The sequence below is a fragment of the Gymnoscopelus braueri genome (genome assembly GCF_963280865.1).
Source record: "Gymnoscopelus braueri genome assembly, chromosome: 4".
Lineage (NCBI taxonomy): Eukaryota > Metazoa > Chordata > Actinopteri > Myctophiformes > Myctophidae > Gymnoscopelus > Gymnoscopelus braueri.
The window spans coordinates 34407032-34419266 of record NC_137605.1 but is presented as its reverse complement, the minus strand read 5'-3'; the positions used below and the strand labels follow the sequence as shown (position 1 = coordinate 34419266).

The 12235-nt window shown below is 42.0% G+C and overlaps 1 protein-coding gene across 3 annotated transcripts in view; it reads right to left on the bottom strand.

The window, feature by feature from the left end:
• Nucleotides 1–1041: 1041 nt before the first annotated feature.
• Nucleotides 1042–12235, bottom strand: part of LOC308084230 (B-cell receptor CD22) — a 15295-nt gene continuing 4101 nt past the window's right edge. For all 3 annotated transcript variants that reach the window (XM_080426777.1, XM_080426779.1, XM_080426778.1), the window contains exons 8-18: nucleotides 11519–11641; nucleotides 10822–10968; nucleotides 9898–10003; nucleotides 6679–6842; nucleotides 5695–5844; nucleotides 5146–5277; nucleotides 3623–3704; nucleotides 2729–2777; nucleotides 2419–2505; nucleotides 1368–1504; nucleotides 1042–1164 (exon numbers count right to left, since the gene is read on the bottom strand). In XM_080426777.1, coding sequence (XP_080282903.1) covers nucleotides 1059–1164; nucleotides 1368–1504; nucleotides 2419–2505; nucleotides 2729–2777; nucleotides 3623–3704; nucleotides 5146–5277; nucleotides 5695–5844; nucleotides 6679–6842; nucleotides 9898–10003; nucleotides 10822–10968; nucleotides 11519–11641 — 1283 coding nt within the window. In that variant the 3' untranslated portion in view covers nucleotides 1042–1058. The remainder of the gene's footprint in view (nucleotides 1165–1367; nucleotides 1505–2418; nucleotides 2506–2728; nucleotides 2778–3622; nucleotides 3705–5145; nucleotides 5278–5694; nucleotides 5845–6678; nucleotides 6843–9897; nucleotides 10004–10821; nucleotides 10969–11518; nucleotides 11642–12235) is intronic.

Genomic DNA, 12235 nt, shown 5'->3' with positions numbered 1-12235 from the left:
TGGATTAGCCCAAGGTCAAGGTCAGACTGAGGTCAAAGTTCACACGAATCATTGATCCATAATCCTTTCTGGTAGTGGAGATAATGGAAGCAATGCTATTGGGTCTTGTGAGGTTAGGTGATGTATTGCCTGGCTGATGAGGAAAATGAGAACAGAGAAAAGGCTATTACAGTACAATAGAATCACTTTCTGAAGGGGTTTGATATAGATTACAGATTGCAGAATTCATGTTACCTCTCAAATAAAACTACACAAGAGCAAAATTATTTGGTTTCAGTTCCTCAACTTTCTAACAACAATACTAGAAAATGAATATTTAAGAACAACAACAATGAAAGTAACATAAAACACACTTTGAGGTGCTTTTGAAGGTGTTGTGTGCATGGTTCCTATACATCTCTCTCTCTCTCTCTCTCTCTCTCTCTCTCTCTCTCTCTCTCTCTCTCTCTCTCTCTCTCTCTCTCTCTCTCTTGAATTGTTAGACATAAGTGATGATTTTTGTCTTTTTTTTTGTCCCGAGGTGATGGAAGACATAAGTGAACATGTAAGCCTTATATACTCAGGTAAATACATTCTAGGAACTGCTCTAAGATTTAAGCGACAGTTTCCCCAAGGTTATCTTAGATCAGCAGACAAACTTTTACTTGAACCCCCCCCAGGCAACGCTTGTGACGGAAGGTGACAGGGCATTCGCTGCTAGGGCTCCATTTCTGTGGAACCAACTCCCCCTGCAAATTAGACAGGCCACTTCGGTGTCCACTTTAAAAAATCTTTTAAAAACTCATTACTATAGAATGGCCTTTAGCTAGAAGGAATAGTCAGCTAGTTTTCTGCTTTCACTCTTATTTTTGGTCTTATTATTTTTGTATGGTTCCTTTGTTGTTCTTGATATATTTTCCATCATTGAATTGCCTTTATATTTCCTGTGTATGTATTGTATTTGTATTGTTAAGCACTTTGTAAACCTGTTTTTGAAAAGTGCTATATAAATAAAGTTTATTATTATCAATGAAACAATACCAATGACCAACCTGCGGTGCCTTGTCTCACTGCTCTCTCTAGTGGTGAGGCTGTGCAAGTAAAGTGTAAACTACATTAGAGGAATCCTTGGTGTCTTTCTTGCAACCCAGAGACATGTTGGTGACTTGCACCACCTGGTCCACACTGAAACAACACAAATGGCAAATGCATGCTCATACACACAGGAAAGACTGTATGATGAGACAGGACAGACAGACAGACAGACAGACAGACAGACAGACAGACAGACAGACAGACAGACAGACAGACAGACAGACAGACAGACAGACAGACAGACAGACAGACAGACAGACAGACAGACAGACAGACAGACAAGAGGAGTTCACCTGGGAATCTTGGAGTAGTGAACAGTGATGTAGTTGAGGGTGGAGCTCTTGGTCTCTGCTTCTGTGATTGGCAGAGCGTCCTTCAATGGAACAATGGCAGGATGGGGGCTCTCACACTCCTCTTCTGGCTCCTCCTCCTACACATACGCACACACACACACACACACACACACACACACACACACACACACACACACACACACACACACACACACACACACACACACACACACACACACACACAGAGGGCAAACCTGCAATCATAATCTTTAAAGGTCCAGGGACCCCCAGAGGTCCTTGTCAAGGGGGGTCCACAGCAAAATGAGTTAATATAGAATCAAAATCAGTATAACCACTTTAACCCTATTTTAAAGGGATATTTCACTTTCAAAACAATTTTGGGTCATTTTATCATCTACTCAGGCTTTTTTGAGCCCCCCAGACAGTTTTTAAGTTGCTTGATTCATTATTTAGATATTTGATATTCATTTTATCAGACACACCCCCTTCCTATACAAACCCATTGTAACTTCAAACTCCATTTTTAACATGTTAGATTAATCAAAAACAACCGTCCTTGGTTCTGGTGACTCATCCTGCCCTCATAATACGTGAGGGGGACGTGTTTTTTCGATTACTTTTTTCATTTATTTAATTTAATCTTTTTATTGTATTTAATTTGTTTCATTTTCCCAAAAAAAATAATGAATAAACACTGTCCCCTCACGTATTAGAAGGACAATATCAGTCACCAGAACCAAGGACGGGTGTTTCCGATGAATCTAACATGGTTAAAATGGAGTTTAAAGTTACAATGGGTTTGTATAGGAAGGGGGCGTGTCTGATAAAATGAATATCAAATAACTAAATACTGAATCAAGCAACTTAAAAACTGTCCGGGGGAGCCTGAGTAGACGATAAAATGACCTATTTTTTTAAAAAGTGAAATATCCCTTTAACAACACAAAGCTTCTCTTATGTGTGTGTGTGTGTGTGTGTGTGTGTGTGTGTGTGTGTGTGTGTGTGTGTGTGTGTAAGATCTATTACGTACTGGTATGTCAGACATCTTGCCTGATCTCATCTGGAAGGTCTGCTGGGCTGACTCATAGAACAAGGTGTCAGCTGTCATTGATGGACGCTGGGGTCACACACACACACACACACACACACACACACACACACACACACACACACACACACACACACACACACACACACACACACACACACACACACACACACACACACACACACACACACACACACACACACACACACACACAACAGAGACATTCTGAATAATGAATATGTGTGGAGATGGACACTGCAATTCAGTCAAAATGATGAGCCCTGTACAGTACCTTCTTAGTGTCCTCCATCGTCTCCATGTCCACTCTGTGCATGTTCTTACTGTGGAGAGACAGAGATCATCTTCATGGTTATGGACAGTCTGGAATGTACAGTATACATAAAAAGCACATTTCTGTTTGCCTTTTAGGCTTTGTAAACACAAAAAAATAAACAAAGAGTGGAAATAGCCGATCTACAATGCATTGTGAGCTTGTAGATTTGCTATTTCCACTATTTTTGAAAATGTTTGAAAAGATATGTACATTTTATGAAGATTATGGTAAATGGTACATTTAAATAGCACTTTTATCCAAAGCGCTTTACATGGATTGTGCAATACATTCACCCATTCATACACCGATGGCAGAGGAAACCATGCAAGGCACCAACCTGCTCATCGGGAGCAATTCGGGGTTCAGCGTCTTGCTCAAGGACTTTTCGACACTAACTCTGGGGGAGCCCCCCAGCCCAGGATCGAACTGGGAACCTTGCGGTTTCCAGTTCACTCTACCCGGCGGGTTTAGGCATAGTTTCTGTGAGGTTAGGGTTAGGGTTAAGGTAGGGTTGGGCATAGTGTTTGTGAGGTTAGGGTTAGGGTTAAGGTTAGGTTTAGGCATAGTTTTTGTGAGGTTAAAGGTTAGTCTTAAGGTTAGGTTTAGGCATATTTTTTGTGAGGTTGGGGTTAGGGTTAAGGTTAGGTTTAGGCATAGTTTTTGTGAGGTTAAAGGTTAGGGTTAAGGTTAGGTTTAGGCATAGTTTTTGTGAGGTTAAATGTTAGGGTTAAGGTTAGGTTTAGGCATAGTTTTTGTGAGGTTAGGGTTTAGGCGCCAGTGCGCCACCTGGGCGACACACCAAGAAAGAGGGAGTCCCGTTCTTGGACTGTGTTGTATGGTACTTCCTGTCACCTGATCATGATGGCCACAGTGAGGGTGATGAGCCCTGCAGAGACGCCCACCGCCGATGCCAGGGCGATGACCTTCAGACGACCTACAAACCACACAAATCACAATTATTACAATTGCATACAGTGACAAATTTGTCTTAGTGATGTTGGTGGGTTACAGTGAATAATGATAACATTAAAAAATATGTACACATATATACTTAATTTAAACTATAATTAAACCCTTAAATATAGAAAGTGTATAGAATGCTAGATACAATATAGAGAGTATGGATGTGGGTAAGAAAAAACAGCAATCAATTATTGCACTTGTTGGATTATGTATACAGAAGGTAATAGTATTACACATAGCCTTTGTTTGTATGTAAACAAAAGGTAACAGTATACAACATTACATTGCATTTGTTTGTATTATGTAAACAAGGTATATGCATATTATACATTACATGTCACATGTGTTTGTATTATGTACAAAGAAGTTAATAGTAATATAGTATTATACCTTATATTTGTGTGTATTATGTAAACAGAAGGTATATACATTACACATCACATTTCTTTGTATTATGTAGACAGTAGGTAACAGTATATTATTACACACTGCATTTCTTGTAGACAGAAAGTAAGACTGGCAAAACAGGAGGTGATAGCAGCACTAGCTGTTTTTGTTTGGGAAGCTTTTTAGGATAATGGTCAACTAACAGGAGGCAAAATGAAGGAGAGACAGAACAACATGATAGATGTGGTAAGAATGAACAAATGATTAGTAAAGAATGGGTAGAATGCAAGAAGAAAAACATAGAAAAAGAGATCAAAGAAAAGGAGAGAGTGAACATAATTGGCAGATTAGAATGAGAGCACGGTCAGAGATGCAGCATCATAAGCCAGACGTCTAGACTTCTCCAATGTATTTAAAAACCCGTCTGCAGTTCCTCAGTTGAGTAATTTCCACAACACTTCATCTGCGCACTCCACTCTTTCTTGCAGTGAGAGTGCTTCATATGTGACTCATAATGACTCACAGACTAAAGCAGACACATTTGCAGGCCATGAGGCCGTGCACAGTGGAGAGAGGTTTCAGCGCTCAGCGTTTTGCTCAAATGCAACAAAATCTGACGTAAATGATGTAAATGTCTGTCTCCTGTGAGGCATGGCTGCAACAGATTATCCGAAAACCTTGACCAATTAAGTCTGACACCAGCATATGTCGAAAAGAGACGATCAACAAGCTTGTAGATCAGCTCTTTTCACTGTGCTACACCACTGTATGGTGTGAATAAGTTAAGCATATAGGCCTAGGCCATTGTTGAGAATTTTGGCCTTTAACGACATGCTCAAAATAGGGATGCCAGTTAAGCCTAAATTCATACTTTGTTGTATGACGTCATGTTTTTCTGATGAAAATCAAATCTTTTTGGCAAGCAACGCTGTATAAATAAGTATAAATAAAGGTAAGTACTTACTGTAGTATGAATTAGGCCTTAAGCACATATAAAAGGGGCGGATGGTTGGTTATATCCATACCTCTGACTCGTACAGTGAGAACAGGAGAGCTGTGGACCCCGATGCGATTCCTAGCTTCACAGTAGTACCGACCACTCTCTGCAGGACCCACCTCTGAGACGGTATAGATGGGACCAGACTTGGTAGCCCACCCTGGAACACAGCAGCACAATAACCGTTCACTATACTGCAAATAAACAGAGCAATGTAGACGGGCAGAGAGACATAATATGTTTCTTGTACCCCATAACACATAACAAGACGTTCATCACTGAATATTACCATTGGAGTTTAACTACATTTTGTGCCAATTTCAACCACAAGATTTAATAGATCAGCGATTCTCAACCTTTTTAATTTCAAGGACCCCCAGTTTGATATGCATTAGGCCACGGACCCCCATTTGCTACTCTTACCTCTGGGACCCCAGTCTACACTGTAACATACTCAGTGTTAATTTAACACTGAGAAAATATAAATGGAACCAACTTGACCCGTAAGGACCGCTGGAGGTCCTTGAACCCCACCCCAATGATATAGACTACATATGAAGCGCTCAATAATGCCAACCTTGAGCAGAGGCTCCATCCAGTGTTAGTCGGTGCCAGGTGAAGTTGTCCACAGCTGGATTAGCCTGACTGCTGCAGGTCAAGGTCAAAGGTCGTCCAGCATCCACCACACCAGCGGGACGAGCCAGCACGGAAGTGTTCTTAGGAGGGTCTGTGGAGGAGGACCCTCACAGTTCAAGTTCAGTTCAATTTGGTCACAAAGCTACAAAGTTAAATCCTCACTGTTAACTCTCAGAGTGTACAAAATGTGATCCATAGGGTCCAATCAAAAGCAAAAAAATAGTCCAAGGCACTCTTCATAAAGTTAAAAAGCCTTAATACCAGGCTTGTTCATAATGGAACAGTTAAAGGAAGCCAACATGTTTCGGCCCAAAAAATGGCCTTGATCAGGGTTGTACTTTTGTAATTAGCTCAAATATTATTTCATGAAATTGTGGACAATGTTTTTTAGATTTTTGGGGGGTAAACAGTCATTTATATTCTATATTATATTTCTGTGAAGCACATACTGTACAGTAGGGTTTCATGAAATGTGCTGGTATGAACAGAGGTCAGAGATGTTACAGGATAAAGCTGAGGAGTAAAGAGTGAATCAGAGAAAAGGGGAGGAGTAGATAAGGAGGAAAGCTGAGGAGATGAGGAGGAGTGCTGGTAGACAGGCAGACAGAGGGCATTGGTATTGTACTGTAGGTATCATTTATCAGGCAAAGGAGACTGCTCACCTCACCCTTAAACAACACAACACCACACAACTCAATGCAACAGCACAGCACAGCACAATGCAATGCAATTGCAACACAACACAACGCAGTGCAACGCACCGCACCGCAACATAACACAACAGAATGCAACAGAATGCAACAGAACGCAATAGAATGCAACACACCAATAATTTAAAGACATCCTCACAACACACAGAAACACACATGCATGCACGCACACACACACACATATGTACGCACACACACAAACGAACACTACTTACACAGTACAGTAAGTGTAGCAGTAGGGGAGGTTTGGTATCCCAGTCGGTTCCATGCAGTGCAGTAGTACTGACCAGCATGATGAGAACGCACCGCTGGGATAGACACATTCTGGAAGGTTCCTTTGGCCCACACCTGATCACCTAGGATGCGATTCCATGCATACCTGTAGGAGGGAGGGCGGTAATGATGATGAGGATGAGGATGAACTGCTGTGCTTAAAGGATACATTTACATAGATACACGTGATGGAGACAGATAGATCAGTGGTTCTCAAACTTTCTTTTAATTTCAAGGATCCCCATAACTCTCAGAGTTAAGGCAACTCCGCACCAAACAGACTCGTCCAGACTATTGCAGACTACTCCAGACTGCAACAGACTGGTATTCGGTTGGCAAAAGTTACCATTTAAGTCTGTCAGCCGACTGGCCATTCATGTGCTAATTTGACTTTTAGCGTGCCAGCGTTGCCAGGTCTGCTTATTATAAGCGACTTTGGGCTTGTTTCCCTGCAAAGCCACTTAGGGATGTTCCCAGCGTTTTTTCTTCACTGACGTGCAGTGGTGTAAAGTAACTAGTACATTTACTCAAGTACAGTACTTAAGTACAATTTTGAGGTACTTTTACTTTACTGGAGTATTTCCAATTGTCTATACTTGTACTCCACAACAATTATTTGAAATGTTTAGTTACTAGTTACTTTGCAGATATAAATCATTATGAAACATACATTAACCACTTTAGCCCTATTTTGTACCTATAAGCTATTTGAAAATAGCAGATCTACAAGCTCACAACGTGTTGCGATGCACGCGTTCTGAGCTTGTAGATCTGCTATTTTCAAACATTTTTGTACTTTTACTTTTGGTACTTTAAGTACATTTTTATACCAATACTTTAGTACTTTTACTCAAGTAAATGTTGAATTCCGGACTTTTACTTGTACAAGTAAGACGCGCGAACGCTGGAGGCGAACGCAGATTCGCCTCGATCTCCAGGCTTTTATTGCTTAGTTTTGCTAAAAAATAAAAGCCTGGCCCAGCGGGTCGGTGTACTCGGAGGTGGAAAGACTGCTCGAAAATTGTGTGTGTGTGCGTGTGTGTGCGTGTGTGTGCGTGTGCGTGTGCGTGTGCGTGTGCGTGTGCGTGTGCGTGTGCGCGTGTGTGTGTGTGTGTGTGTGTGTGTGTGTGTGTGTGGCAGGCTGTCTGCTACACTCTGGCGCTGCACTCTGGCGCCCTCTACTAGGTAGTGCATGAACACAGACACACACACCGACACACACACACACTGACAAGCCGAGCAGAGTTTCATAGTAGGCTCCACTTGGGCGGAGGCGCGGCTTCGCCGCGCCTCCTTCCGCGTTCGCAAACAGACTCAGAGTACATCTATTGCATTCAAGCCTGGAATTTCGTCATTTTAGGGGCAAGGCCACTTGGCCTTTGGTGTTGTAATTTTTTGGAGGGCACAAAGGCCCTGCCCGGCCTTCCTGCCAGGGCAGGAAGGCCATCCAAAAAAATAATAACGATTTTTAAGTCCAAAAATGATTTTTAAGTCCACGGAAATAATGCATTTAACTTGAAGGTTAAGGATGATTGTATTTTAATATATTATAAGAATAGTATAACTATCTGTGAAATATTACCCATTTATTTCACAAAATAATGTGTTGGCAAATGACCAATATTTAGTTATATAGGTCTCAATATGTCACATTCAGCCCTGGACTTCACTGACTGAAGTAGGGGTCACATTAATCACATTAGATTCACAGAATGTATTTTACCCACAAGTTATTTTCATTCAAATGAAATGTGAATGAACTTGCACTAATAATGACTGTTGATTTTTCACTCTTTAAAATATAGTATTTCTTAATTATTAATAATTACTGCTTGTAGATTGGCTATTTTCACGATTTTAAATTGTTTTTAAATAATAATAAAAAAGGAACATACAAGATTTCCACCCGACAGCCATAATATATAGCCAATATATGGTTCTGTATCAGTATATGAGTCCGTTTTTGAAGATTTCATTCTAATTGGCTACTATGCCTGAATATGAATTTCATGAGCCTGGGTAGGTCACCCTGGCTTGGCGGAGATATGCCCTGTAGCGCACACTCCGCCAGTGATGTAAAGTAACTAAGTACATTTACTCAAGTACTGTACTTAAGTACACTTTTGAGGATTTTTTACTTTACTGGAGTATTTCTAATTTTCAGTACTTTTACTTCTACTCCATACATCTCTGAGGAAAATATTCTACTTTTACACCACTACAATTATTTGAAAACTTTAGTTATTAGTTACTTTGCAGATATAAATTATTACATTATAAAACATACAGTAACCACTTTAGCTCTATTTTATACCTAGGCTATTTGAAAATAGCCGATCTACAAGCTCACAACACGTCGCGAAGCGACGCGTTGTGAGCTTGTAGATCTGCTATTTTCAAACATTTGAGTACTTTTACTTTTGGTACTTTAAGTACATTTTGATACCAATACTTTTGTACTTTTACTCAAGTACTTCTACATTGCAGTATTGATACTTTTACTTAAGTAAAACATTTGAGTACTTTTTCCACCACTGCGCTCCACACAGCAGCAGCAGGTGAAAGCAATTCACTTAAACGAGGGTTGTGTTGCGCACCAAAACTGCGCGAAAGTAGGTCAAATCAATCAATCTCTCTCTCTCTCTCTGGGAGCAACAACGAGAAACAGTGAATGTAGGTTTTCATAGACATGGTCGCTTGTTTCTCTCACATAATCTGGCAACACCGACAGCCCTTTGTTGTCACTGCCACTGCTCTGCCAGTCGGCTAAAAAGCTGAACATGTTCGGTCGGCTCTGGGTCGGCCGAAAAGGTCCCGACGGACCCCTAACCGACTGGCCGACGGACCCCTAACCGACTGGCCGACGCTTCCCGAAGCCAAATCGGCCCAAAGTCGGGCCGATTTGGATTGGTCTGGAGCCAGCTTTAAAGACCTGTAAGGGTCAATTTGGAACCCCCCAAGGAACCCTGAGGGTGCCTGGACCACACTTTGAGAACCACTGAGATAGATGATGATGATGATGAAGACGGTGATATAATGATATAATTAATTTATCCACATGATTTTGTATTTTCTATTGACTGATTGACAGAAACCTGTTGAAATGAACCAAGGTGAACTCTTGGTACCTGCTGATGGGAGGGTGGGCGTGGCTGACGTACCTGTTGATGGGAGGGTGGGCGTGGCTGACACAGCTGAGGTTGACATACGTTCCCTCTCTGATGTCAGCAGGAGGATTGACTTGCACACGTGTGTTCTTGGGGGAATCTACACAGACACACAGAGCAGTGGTTCTCTTTCTACTCTTCCCTGTCTCATTGACAAGGTTCAAGGTTCACTTTCTCTTTATTTGTCATTTACTAATCTCTCAAGAACAGATTCTGTCCAACAGACATAGAACAAACAACAGAGGTCGCTGTTTTTCATTTTCAGTTGGCGATGGGTTCCCAGATTGGTCATTTACATGCTTGCACATGAAACTTGGTTTAATGTGGTTAAAGGAGAACCTTCTGAAAGTCACAAGAGACATTGGGGTCAACGCTGCAAGACAGTGTTTCATCATGTTAACTGAAAACAGAAGCAGCCAGTTAAGAAAAAGTCTAAACACAGAATGTTGGAAAGTGTTAAGTATCACTTCCTGCTCATTCCATGTGACAGAATTATGACTGGTATTAAAATAGAACTATTAACAACCAGACACAACTGTTGGACAGTTAGTATGATCTACAGCAGTGGTTCTCAAACTTTTTTAATTTCAAGGACCCCCATTACTCTGAGAGTGCACAAATGGAACCAAGTGGACGAGTAAGGGTCCATTTGGTTCCATTTGTACACTAAGAGTTACGGACCTGTAAGGGTCCATTTGGAACTCCCTCAACGAACCCTGAGGCTCCCTGGACGCCACTTTCAGAAACACTGATCTACAGAAGAGATCAGGTTCACCAGACTTCTAAAGTGAAAATCATAGTCTCGTACCCCAGGTTTACCCATAGATATCTGGGGACCCCAGATAAAAGGTCCATGACCTGTCCATCCCATAGTTCTTTTTGTAATACCTAAGCTGAAATCTGGTATGAGAAACTCACATGTTACATTAAGTAGAAGTGGTCCCGAGCGGTCTGTGCCCAACGAGTTCCTGGCCACACAGAAGTACTCTCCTCTGTCAGTGTGTTTGACCCGAGAGAAATGGAGCTGAGGCCTAAAGCTGTCTGGGATACTACCAGTCTCCATGTCTGGAAAGCGCGCACACACACACACACACACACACACACACACACACACACACACACACACACACACACACACACACACACACACGCACACGCACACGCACACGCACACGCACACGCACACGCACACGCGCACACACACACACACGCACGCACACACACACGCACACACACACCAGAAAAGTTAAAATAAGCATAATCCAATAAAGTAGTAATCCCCAAAACATAACCAAAACAGGCTGTTGATCTTTATAACTGAAATATATTCCATTTCAGGATTGAGGAGTCTTTTTTTTAAATAGGCTTTACATCTGGACTCTTAACCACTTAAACCCTTTATACTTAGTCAAATGGACCTGAGTCGGCTCTGCACTTGGTGTGTTCTTTTTGACCTCTACACCAAAACAACGTGTTGTGTTGCAACGCATTGTGAGCTTGTTGTTCAGCTATTTTTGGTGAATGTTCCCCCCACAATAGGGATGCAAGGGTTCAAGTGGTTAACACTTATTGTCACTGAGTTTAGTTATTTAACATGCAACATGACTGTTGGAACCTTTGAACCATGCGTAGCTCTCCACGGGTGGAGCAGCATCACTGCTGCAGGTCAGAGTCATTGACCCCCCCTCTGACACCTCTCCTACTGGGGACACCACTATGGAGGTGGAACGAGGAGTATCTGGAACATGTGGGGTGGAGTGTGGTTAGAGTTACAGTAGTTAGAGTAAGGTCAAAAATAAATACTGTACCTCTAAGTTACAGTAGAAAATGCGGGAATCGTTTCATATTGATACACAGGCATTAGTGATGAGCGGGTCGACCCGTAACCCGCGGGACCCGCGGGTCAACCCGCGGCGCGGGTGGGTCGAGTCAGGATTTCAGAGGAAATTATGCGGGCTACGGGTGAGCGGGTCAGCCGCTCTCACACGCAAAAAAAAAAAAAAAAAACTATTTTGAACAACATGCTTGTTTATTCAGCCCATGACAATGTTGTGCTACTGTAGACATTTAAAGGGACTTTGGGTACTTAAAAGAGCGCTATATAATATATATTTATATTCCCACCGCGGGTCGCGGGGCGGGTTGAGCCATAGATTTATATGGGGTCGCGGGTTGAGGCGGGTTGGGTTCCGTGGCGGGTTGGGGCGGGGCGGGTCATGAAAAAACCTGACCCGCACATCACTAACAGGCATGATTTAAGGTTGGTATAGAGTTGACTGCTTGCCAGCAGTATTTTCACGAGAAATGATTCAAGAAAATAAGAAATGCAAGA